The sequence below is a fragment of the Mus musculus genome, chromosome 2, assembly GCF_000001635.26.
Source record: "Mus musculus strain C57BL/6J chromosome 2, GRCm38.p6 C57BL/6J".
NCBI classification, from domain to species: Eukaryota; Metazoa; Chordata; class Mammalia; order Rodentia; family Muridae; genus Mus; species Mus musculus.
The window spans coordinates 66,300,366-66,312,573 of NC_000068.7; the positions used below are offsets into that span (position 1 = coordinate 66,300,366).

The 12,208-nt window shown below is 39.3% G+C and overlaps 1 protein-coding gene across 6 annotated transcripts in view; it reads right to left on the bottom strand.

Annotated features, from left to right (window-relative positions):
* The window catches only part of Scn1a (sodium channel, voltage-gated, type I, alpha), a 170,057-nt gene that overhangs the window by 29,585 nt on the left and 128,264 nt on the right, over positions 1 to 12,208 (bottom strand). For all 6 annotated transcript variants that reach the window (XR_001781558.2, XR_001781559.2, XM_006499027.4 and 3 more), the window contains exons 18-19: positions 3,227 to 3,347; positions 2,001 to 2,155 (exon numbers count right to left, since the gene is read on the bottom strand). Coding sequence is in view for 4 of the 6 variants with exons in the window: in XM_006499027.4 (XP_006499090.1) it covers positions 2,001 to 2,155; positions 3,227 to 3,347 (276 nt within the window). In the remaining 2 variants the exon portion in view is untranslated. The remainder of the gene's footprint in view (positions 1 to 2,000; positions 2,156 to 3,226; positions 3,348 to 12,208) is intronic.

The following is a 12,208-nucleotide window of genomic DNA, read 5'->3' on the forward strand; positions in this document are numbered from 1 at the left end:
TATATGGGATGAATTCCCAGGTAGGACAGACTCTGGATGGCCTTTCCTTCAGTCTCTGCTCTATACTTTGTCTCCATATTTGTTCCTATGAGTATTTTGTTCCCCTTTCTAAGAAGGACCAAAGCACCCACACTTTGGTCTTCCTTCTTTAGTTTCATGTGGTCTGTGAATTGTATCTTGGGTATTTGGAGCTTTTGGGCTAATATCCACTTCTCAGTGAGTGCATACCATGTGTGTTCTTTTGTGATTGGGTTAACTCACTCAGGATGATATTTTCTAGTTTCATCCATTTGCCTAAGAATTTCATAATTTCATTGTCTTAATAGCTGACTCCATTGTGTAAATGTACCACGTTTTCTGTATCCATTCCACTTTTTGACCTTAGCCATTCTGACTGGTATGAGGTAGAATCTCAGGGCTGTTTTGATTTGCATTTCTCTTATGATTAAGGATGTTGAACACTTTTATAGGTGCTTCTCAGCCATTCTATATTCCTCAGTTGACAATTCTTTCTTTAGCTCTGTACCCTGTTTCTTTGTTTCTATGCTGTGGGTGTGACTCAGTGGCTAGAACAGTTGTCTACGTGAGACCAGTAGCTTGACTTCCAGCAAAAACCAAATTTCTCTCATTATTATGTTTTTTTTATAGGAGAGAGATTAAATCAATAAGTGATTTATCAATATACTGTCCAATTTTATTTTACTAAGCAGTTAACTGCTTTTTTGGGGTTTTGTTGATAATTCTACTTCTTTACTTTTTCTTTCTTTTCTTTTGTTTGTTTGTTTTGTTTGTTTGTTTGTTTGTTGTTTGTTTTACAAGACAGGGTTACTCTGTATAATAGCCCTGGCTATCCTCACTTTGTAGAGTAGGCTGGGGCTCTAACTCACAAACATCTGTCTACCTCTTCCTGATGGAATTAAGGGTGTGCACCACCACATCTAGCTGATAATTTTACTTTTTGGTACGTATAGTATGACATTACTTAATAGGAATGTCATATTACTTTTCAATTAGATCCACCTATGCCTTTTCCTAACATAAACCTCAGCTGGTAATTTACTTCTAATATATATTTCTTTCAATGATGAAAAGTCATTTTTGTCTATGATATGCAGATATGTAGATAATGATATGTAGAAGACAGTTATTCCATCAACAATTTTATAGAAAAATATATACTTGATTTTAAAACTTGTAAGTCATTGTGTTTTAATCAGGCAAACACTTGTGCTTATTTATTTATGTATATATTCTATCATTTATCTAAATCTATATATCATCTATCTATCTATCTATCTATCTATCTATCTATCTATCTATCTATCTATCTATAGTTTCTCTATTATCAATCTCTCCAAACATTTTATTTTATGACTTCAATATATTTTTATATCTAAAATTCTGTCAATATAGTTGTATATATGTAAACAATTTTCATCTAAATTTAAATAGATTCTGATGAAATTAACATGTTTCTATAAACATAATCCAGTCTTTAAGTAATCACTTAGGTATGGTGCCCACTACTTAGCATTACCAATATCATTTGTTTCCTGAGTAGCCCAAGAATAGTGAACACACATGAAAAGGGACAGAGAAGAGGTCCCCAACGACCTACCAAGCTTCCACAAAGAGTTCATCAGAACTCAGAGGATATATAACCACTATAATAGCACTAACATGAACTCTGATGTGCTCCTCATAGTCATGTTTAGTTAAGCAAAGAGGAATATTCACTTTGTTTATAATGACTAAGCAAAAGGGACCCGTTTTTTTTGATCTGTTTCATGATAAGCAAACATCGATGAATGATTAGAAATGTGTGTGCACACATAGATGCAAACCCAGAAATGCAGCTAGTCATTAACTATCTGGCAGGAAGATAAAAGGGTGTTGTTATTGAAGACTCATTGATAACTAAGGCAATGGGAAACAAAGGCTTAAAGAGTGTGAGATTTTCCCAGTTGCTACTGAAGCACTTTGGGTTAAGGTTCACTCACCAGGGCACCACTACTCAGGAGAATCATGAACACAATGAAGGTCTCAAACCAGTTGTGTTCAACTATTCGGAAGCACGTCCTCCGTAGGTTCCACCACTGTTTCCCTCTTCCTTCTTCCACGCTGATTTGACAGCACTTGAATCTCTGGACACAGCCTGCAAGCATACGGTTCCAATAGGAGTATGAAAGATAGCTCTACCACCTCCATTATACATTGCATCAGCCCAGCTTCATCCCTCCACCACCAGCGCTATTCCTAATTTGCTTTAACTTTTAAAAAGTGTGTAATTTATAAGCAATGGCAAATCAATGAAAACATACAGCATCTTCATATTTTGCCTTTTCTCTGACACAATGTTGCCTTCAAAGAAAACTCATTGTAAATTACAAATAACGACATGTAGTTTGCCTTTTGTGGTTGTTCTTTTCTCATCTCTCTCTTTTTTTTTATTTTAATTTTAAAAATTTCTTTAATCCTTTTTTATAGTCCAGTATTTATCCCACTCCTGGTCTGGCCCCTTACTGCTCCTCATCCCATATTTCCCTACCCTAGTATGTAAGAGGATGTGCCCACCCACACCCCACCAGACCTCCCCACTCCCTGGGACCTCAAATCTCTCAAGGGTTAGGTGCATTTTCTCTCACTGAAGCTAGACCAGGAAGTCCTCTGCTGTATATGTGTTGGGGGTCTCATCAGCTGGTGTATACTGCCTGTTGGTGGCTCAGTGTCTGAGGCATCTTGGGAGTCCAGGTCAGTTGAGAGTGCTGGTCTTCCATGGGGCCAACCTCCTCCTCAGCTTCTTCCTGCTTTTCTCTAATTCAACCACGGGAGTCCCTGGCTTCTGTGCACTGGTTGGGTGCTAGTATCTGCATCTGACTTTTTATGGTCTGAAATTAATGCATTTGGTTGGAGCTACTCTAGAAAAGGGTTTCAAAATGAAATTAATACCTGGACAGAAACCTCCTCTCCTAAGTGTGTATTCTTGTGGTGCTCCTGAAAGGGTGTTCCTGGTTTCCTAAGTTGTCTGAGTTTGCTAACAGGTGACTTTCCTGGACTTGCTTTGATGTGTCTTTTACGTCCTCACATTGCTTTTATATACTGAATCTAGCCTGTGGGCCTCACTCTCTACAAGGTCTATTACATTTAAGCCACCCACTTTGGGTGATCGACAGTTGAAAAGGCCGTACTCCGTATGAACTGCAAGCGATGTCACCCGCATCTTTACCTTCAGTGAAGCAAGCTTCGGGCTCAAGGGTTTCTTCTGGTTCAATGACAGGCTGTTCCTCTGCAGGCGCCCCAATGTCTACTGTGCTTCCCTCTGAGGAGCTACTGCTTTCGTTGAGTTTCTGGGCATAAAATGATCATAAAAAGCAAATTCTTTTAATTTAATTCCCCAATGAATGACATACCAAGAAGGGATTATTTTTCTCAAGGTAAGGTGCTAATGTAAATTGAGAGTAAAACGAAGACTCAGAAGAAGAGGGAATGGGAAAACCTAACTGTTGATTCCTACCCCAGGAATTTCTGTGTGCAGATTGCTGCGCTGTGCTGGGATGTCACAAATTGACCATCAGCAACATGTAGTGAGGGAACTCCTATCCCATGGATTGGGGAAGGAGAGAGTGTCGTGACTTGTAGGAATGGGGAGAGAGATAAGGGAAATGAAGCTCGGAGAATCTCTACCTGAGAAGAAAATAAAACCATTAAGCTAGTCTGTGTTTAAACATTTACATATGTTTCTCTAATAGTGTCTCAATTCTGAGAAATTATAACATAATGCTTTAACTTACACTTCCTGTTAGAACAGAGGATCAGAATTATTTATTATAAATGTATTCATATTTTTATATTTCATATGCCTTTTGGAGAAAAGGTGTTTTACAATAAGTTAAAAATACATCAATAAACAAATAGCCTTAGACTCTTAATTAAAGGGGTTCATTATTGGAAAATATTTTCGAACCTAAAGTGTTGCAGAAACAGACCAATAAATGCATGGAAAAGTCAGTTTCCGCTCAACAAGTAACACACTAATATCCCACGTAAAGCTAATTCAACAGAAACAGCGTTTCTCAGACTTTGGCAGTAGTCACCAGACACATGGTGCTCTTTGGATCCTTAGGAGTCAAAGATGGCAAAAACAGCAGAAAATATCAACTTATCCTGCTGACCTTCAAATTGTTGTAAGAGTAAATAGTACACTTGGCAATTTAGTCAAGTTAAGATACACTGAGCGCCAACAATGTGCTAGAAACTTGGTGTTCATTGGCAACTATAAAATCCGTAGCCCTATTAGATACTTGAAATAAAATACGATGTTTTTCAAACGATGGATTTATGTTTAATCTAAAAGAGATCTCACCAACTACCCAGTCAACACATATTTTTAAATAATAAACTTTAAGCATCATGCTAAAACTACTACTACTAATTCGTATACATGAAACAGTTTTCTTTGTTCCATCAAAGGAAGATGGCTTCTACACCTGGGCCTCTATCCAGCTGACTGTCTCTCTTCCTTTTAAATTTCTTGTTAAATAGAAAATTAAAGGTCACAAGGATCTGCATTGACATGAAAGACCAGTCATGGTTCTGAGTGTCTGTTTTAAAGATTACCTCTGTTATTATACATAGATTCTTCACTGGAAGCTAGTTTTAAGTTTTTAAATAATTATGACTATAGCACGTTTACATATTCATCATCTGGAGAATTTGCTCCTCTGCACAGGATACAGCAACAGGTAGACTTTAAATCTACACTGCATTTGCTTTGAATGATTCAACCATTTCTTCTGACTTAAAAACATATCCAAGGATAAGTCATGCATTTGGCCATATAATAAGTGAAGAGACTATAATAAATGGCTAGTCTGTGTGCTTGAGTTACAGTGCCCATTCTGAGGATTCCTGTGTCTTTCCTCAACATAACTGGAATCTATAATTGGCTGTAATGTGCTACAAGAATTATTTCTTATTTCCTAAAAAAAACCCTGTGAGTAGAATTTTATCATTATCCAGCATTCTTCTTCTTCTCCTCCTCCTCCTCCTCCTCCTCCTCCTCCTCCTTCTTCTTCTTCTTCTTCTTCTTCTTCTCCTTCTCCTCCTCCTCCTCCTCCTCCTCCTTCTCTCTCTCTATATATATGTCTGTCTGTGTGTATTCTCTTTGTATAATAAGTAAATTGATTTGAGAAGTTAAGAGTCCTTACCAAAATTCATTAATTACTAGAAATCCCATCTTCCTCCCTCTGAATAAACTTATGTGTGGGCAGGGATTCAGATAAACTTTATTGTAAATAGAAATTTTAACTTGCTGAGCATGTAACAGTGATCTGTTAGATCTCTACAGATATTTTGCTCTCTGTCAAGAATCACAATATCAGGTACCATTCAGATAAAACCTAATCTTCAGTGATATCATTTTTCAGTGTCAAGTAGAACAAAACGCTCTCAAGCAGCCTTTCTACAACAATGGCATTTGCTAGTAAGATACTGCATATAGCTGGTTCTACGTCTTGCCAGCCATATCATGTTTTTCACAATGACCACTGTTTTCATTGACGTGTGAAGTACTGACTTCTTATTCTACGTTTAAAAGATTACTTAGTTGATGGAACTAAATACTATTTTTCTTGTTCTAAGAAAAAGGAGTCTGAACAGGTGAGAGGGTGCGCCACAGAACCGGATAGCTTCTGGGACAGGCGGAGGCACAGAGCCACTGAGGCAGCATCCTTTGCGGGCAGCAGACAGCCGGCCACCGTCTGGACAAGAGGACAGGTGTCCGCCTGGCTCAGAAGGCAGCCTCAGCCTAAGGAGCAGCTGTCGCCATCTTGGTTCCGGGACTCCGCAGAACCTAGGAAATTAGTCTGAACAGGTGAGAGGGTGCGCCACAAAACCGGACAGCTTCTGGGACAGGTGGAGGCACAGAGCCACTGAGGCAGCACCCTTTGCAGGCCGCAGACAGCCGGCCACCGTCCGGACCAGAGGACAGGTGTCCGCCTGGCTCGGAAGGCGGCCTCAGCCTCAGGAGCAGTGGTCGCCATCTTGGTTCCAGGACTCTGCAGAACTTAGGAAATTAGTCTGCACAGGTGAGAGTCTGCACCACAGAAGCTGACAGCTTCTGGGACCTGCCAAAGCAACACAGCTTCTGAGAAAGGTCCTGTTTTGGGCCTTCTTCTTCGGCCAGGAGGAGGTCCAAACACAAGATATCTGCGCACCTTCCCTGTAAGAGAGCTTGCCAGCAGAGAGTGCTCTGAGCACTAAAACTCAGAGGAGAGAATCTGTCTCCCAGGTCTGCTCATAGACAGTAACAGAATCACCAGAAGAACAATCTCTAAACAGAGTCAACTATAACTACTAACTCCAGAGATTACCAGATGGCGAAAGGTAAACGTAGGAATCTTACTAACAGGACCCAAGACCACTCACCATCATCAGAACCCAGCACTCCCACTTCGCCCAGTCCAGGGCACCCCAACACACCCGAAAACCTAGACCCAGATTTAAAAGCATATCTCATGATGATGGTAGAGGACATCAAGAAGGACTTTAATAACTCACTTAAAGAAATACAGGAGAACACTGCTAAAGAGTTACAAGTCCTTAAAGAAAAACAGGAAAACACAATCAAACAGGTAGAAGTCTTTACAGAAAAAGAGGAAAAAACATACAAACAGGTGATGGAAATGAACAAAACCATACTAGACCTAAAAAGGGAAGTAGACACAATAAAGAAACTCAAAGTGAGGCAACACTGGAGATAGAAACCCTAGGAAAGAAATCTGGAACCATAGATTTGAGCATCAGCAACAGAATACAAGAGATGGAAGAGAGAATCTCAGGTGCAGAAGATTCCATAGAGAACATCGGCACAACAATCAAAGAAAATGGTAAATGCAAAAAGATCCTAACTCAAAATACCCAGGAAATCCAGGACACAATGAGAAGACCAAACCTACGGATAATAGGAGTGGATGAGAATGAAGATTTTCAACTCAAAGGACCAGCAAACATCTTCAACAAAATTATTGAAGAAAACTTCCCAAACCTAAAGAAAGAGATGCCCATGAACATACAAGAAGCCTACAGAACTCCAAACAGACTGGACCAGAGAAGAAATTCCTCCTGACACATAATAATCAGAACATCAAATTCACTAAATAAAGATAGAATACTAAAAGCAGTAAGGGAAAAAAGTCAAGTAACATATATAAAGGCAAGCCTATCAGAATTACACCAGATTTTTCACCAGAGACTATGAAAGCCAGAAGAGCCTGGACAGATGTTATACAGACACTAAGAAAACACAAATTCCAGCCCAGGCTACTATACCCAGCCAAACTCTCAATTACCATAGATGGAGAAACCAAAGTATTCCACGACAAAACCAAATTCACACATTATCTCTCCACGAATCCAGCCCTTCAAAGGATAATAACAGGAAAAAAAAAAAAAACCAATACAAGAACGGGAACAATGCCCTAGAAAAAACAAGACGATAATCCCTCAACAAACCTAAAAGAAGACAGCCACAAGAACAGAATGCCAACTTTAACAACAAAAATAACAGGAAGCAACAATTACTTTTCCTTAATATCTCTTAATATCAATGGTCTCAACTCTCCAATAAAAAGACACAGACTAAAAAACTGGCTACACAAACAAGACCCAACATTTTGCTGCTTACAGGAAACTCATCTCAGAGAAAAAGATAGACACTACCTCAGAATGAAAGGCTGGAAAACAATTTTCCAAGCAAATGGTATGAAGAAACAAGCTGGAGTAGCCATCCTAATATCTGATAAGATTGACTTCTAACCCAAAGTCAACAAAAAAGACAAGGAGGGGCACTTCATTCTCATCAAAGGTAAAATCCTCCAAGAGGAAATCTCAATTCTGAATATCTATGCTCCAAATACAAGGGCAGCCACATTCATTAAAGAAACTTTAGTAAAGCTCAAAGCACACATTGCACCTCACACAATAATAGTGGGAGACTTCAACACACCACTTTCACCAATGGACAGATCATGGAAACAGAAACTAAACAGGGACACAAGTGAAACTAACAGAAGTGATGAAACAAATGGATCTGACAGATATCTACAGAACATTTTATCCTAAAACAAAAGGATATACCTTCTTCTCAGTACCTCATGGTACCTTCTCCAAAATTGACCACATAATAGGTCACAAAACAGGCCTCAACAGATGCAAACATATTGAAATTGTCCCATGTATCCTATCAGATCACCATGCACTAAGGCTGATCTTCAATAACAAAATAAATAATAGAAAGCCAACATTCACGTGGAAACTGAACAACACACTTCTCAATGATACCTTGGTCAAGGAAGGAATAAAGAAAGAAATTAGGGACTTCTTAGAGTTCAATGAAAATGAAGCCACTTCATACCCAAACTTATGGGACACAATGAAAGCATTCCTAAGAGGAAAACTCATAGCTCTGAGTGCCTCCAAAAAGAAACTAGAGAGAGCATACATTAGCAGCTTGACAACACACCTAAAAGCTCTAGAACAAAAGGAAGCACATTCACCCAAGAGGAGTAGAAGGCAGGAAATAATCAAACTCAGGGGCGAAATCAACCAAGTGGAAACAAGAAGAACTATTCAGAGAATCAACCAATCGAGGAGCTGGTTCTTTGAGAAACTCAACAAGATAGACAAACCCTTAGCCAGACTCACTAGAGGGTACAGGGAAAGCATTCTAATTAACAAAATCAGAAATGAAAAGGGAGACATAACAACAGATCCTGAAGAAATCCAAAACACCATCAGATCCTTCTACAAAAGGCTATACTCAACAAAACTGGAGAACCTGGATGAAATGGAGAAGTTTCTAGACAGATACCAGGTACCAAAGTTGAATCAAGATCAGGTTAATGATCTAAACAGCCCGATATCCCCCAAAGAAATAGAAGCAGTCATTAATAGTCTCCCAACCAAAAAAAGCCCAGGACCAGATGGGTTTAGTGCAGAGTTCTATCAGACCTTCAAAGAAGATCTAATCCCAGTTCTTCACAAACTATTCCACAAAATAGAAACAGAAGGTACTCTACCCAACTCATTCTATGAAGCCGCAATTACTCTGATACCTAAACCACAAAAAGATCCCACAAAGATAGAGAACTTCAGACCAATATCCCTTATGAATATTGATGCAAAAATCCTCAATAAAGTTCTTGCTAATCGAATCCAAGAACACATCAAAACAATCATCCATCCTGACCAAGTAGGTTTCATCCCAGGGATGGAGGGATGGTTCAATATACAGAAATCCATCAACGTAATCCAGTATATAAACAAACTCAAAGACAAAAACCACATGATCATCTCGTTAGATGCCGAGAAAGCATTTGACAAAATCCAACACCCATTCATGATAAAAGTCTTGGAAAGATCAGGAATTCAAGGCCCATACCTAAACATGATAAAAGCAATCTACAGCAATCCCACTAAAATCAGGGACTAGACAAGGCTGTCTACTCTCTCCCTACCTATTCAACATTGTACTTGAAGTCCTAGCCAGAGCAATTAGACAACAAAAGGAGATCAAGGGGATACAAATTGGAAAGGAAGAAGTCAAAATATCACTTTTTGCAGATGATATGATAGTATTTATAAGTGACCCTAAAAATTCCACCAGAGAACTCCTAAGCCTGATAAACAGCTTCAGTGAAGTAGCTGGATATAAAATTAACTCAAACAAGTCAATGGCCTTTCTCTACACAAAGGACAAACTGGCTGAGAAAGAAATTAGGGAAACAACACCCTTCTCAATAGCCACAAATAATATAAAATACCTAGGCGTGACTCTAACTAAGGAAGTGAAAGATCTCTATGACAAGAACTTCAAGTCTCTGAAGAAAGAAATTAAAGAAGATCTCAGAAGATGGAAAGATCTCCCATGCTCATGCATCGGCAGGATCAATATAGTAAAAATGGCTATCTTGCCAAAAGCAATCTACAGATTCAATGCAATCCCCATCAAAATTCCAACTCAATTCTTCAACGAATTAAAAAGGGCAATCGGCAGATCCATCTGGAATAACAAAAAACCTAGGATAGCAAAAACTCTTCTCAAGGATAAAAGAACCTCTGGTGGAATCACCATGCCTGACCTAAAGCTTTATTACAGCGCAATTGTGATCAAAACTGCATGGTACTGGTATAGAGACAGACAAGTAGACCAATGGAACAGAATTGAAGACCCAGAGATGAACCCACACACCTATGGTCACTTGATCTTTGACAAGGGAGCTAAAACCATCCAGTGGAAAAAAGACAGTATTTTCAACAAATGGTGCTGGCACAACTGGCTGTTATCATGTAGAAGATTTCGAATTGATCCAGTACTATCTCCTTGTACTAAGGTCAAATCTAAGTGGATTAAGGATCTCCACATAAAACCAGAGACACTGAAACTTATAGAGGAGAAAGTAGGGAAAAGCCTCGAAGATATGGGTACAGGGGAAAAAATCCTGAATAGAACAGCAATGGCTTGTGCTGTAAGATCGAGAATCGATAAATGGGACCTCATAAAATTGCAAAGCTTCTGCAAGGCAAAAGACACCGTCAATAAGACAAAAAGACCACCAACAGATTGGGAAAGGATCTTTACCTATCCCAAATCGGACAGGGGTTCTAATATCCAATATATATAAAGAACTCAAGAAGGTAGACTCCATAAAATCAAATAACCCCATTAAAAAATGGGGCTCAGAACTGAACAAAGATTTCTCACCCGAGGAATACCGAATGGCAGAGAAGCACCTGAAAAAATGTTCAACATCTTTAATCATCAGGGAAATACAAATCAAAACAACCCTGAGATTCCACCTCACACCAGTCAGAATGGCTAAGATGAAAAATTCAGGTGACAGCAGATGCTGGCAAGGATGTGGAGAAAGAGGAACACTCCTCCATTGTTGGTGGGATTGCAGGCTTGTACAACCACTCTGGAAATCAGTCTGGCGGTTCCTCAGAAAATTGGACATAGTAATACCGGAAGATCCAGCAATACCTCTTCTGGGCATATATCCAGAAGATGCCCCAACCGATAAGAAGGACACATGCTCCACTATGTTCATAGCAGCCTTATTTATAATAGCCAGAAGCTGGAAAGAACCCAGATGCCCCTCAACAGAGGAATGGATACAAAAAATGTGGTACATTTACACAATGGAGTACTACTCAGCTATTAAAAAGAATGAATTTATGAAATTCCTAGCCAAATAGATGGACCTGGAGGGAATCATCTTGAGTGAGGTAACCCAATCACAAAGGAACTCTCACAATATGTACTCACTGATAAGTGGATATTAGCCCAGAAACTTAGGATACCCAAGATATAAGATATAATTTGCTAAAAACATTAAACTCAAGAGAATGAAGACCAAAGTGTGGACACTTTGCCTTCTTAGAATAGGAAACAAAACACCCATGGAAGGAGTTACAGAGACAAAGTTTGGAAGTGTGATGAAAGGATGGACCATCTAGTGATTGCCATATCCAGAGATCCATCCCATGATCAGCTTCCAAATGCTGACACCATTGCATACACTAGCAAGATTTTGCTGAAAGGACCCAGATATAGCTGTCTCTTGTGAGACTATGCCATGGCCTAGCAAACACAGAAGTGGATGCTCACAGTCAGCTATTGAATGGACCACAGGGCCCCCAATGGAGGAACTAGAGAAAGCACCCAAGGAACTAAAGGGAATTGCAACCCTATAGGTGGAACAACAATATGAACTAAGCAGTACCCCGGAGCTCTTGTCTCTAGCTGCATATGTATCAAAAGATGGCCTAGTCGGCCATCACTGCAAAGAGAGGCCCATTGGACTTGCAAACTTTATATGCCCCAGTACAGGGGAATGCCAGGGCCAAAAAGGGGGAGTGGGTGGGTAGGGGAGTGGGGGGGTATGGGGACTTTTGGTATAGCATTGGAAATGTAAATGAGCTAAATACCTAATAAAAAATGGAAAAAAAGAAAAAGGCTTATCTGAGAAATGCCTGGAATGAAAATTGCAAGAACCCAAAAGGCACTATGTTATCTTTTGACACATTTTCAAAATATCATTTTATGTAGAAGGCAAATAGATATGCACTTCAAAAAATTCATTTAGACTGTATTTACATTCATATTTCACATGTTGACTTTTTTAGGCTACCTACATAAAATTTTCAC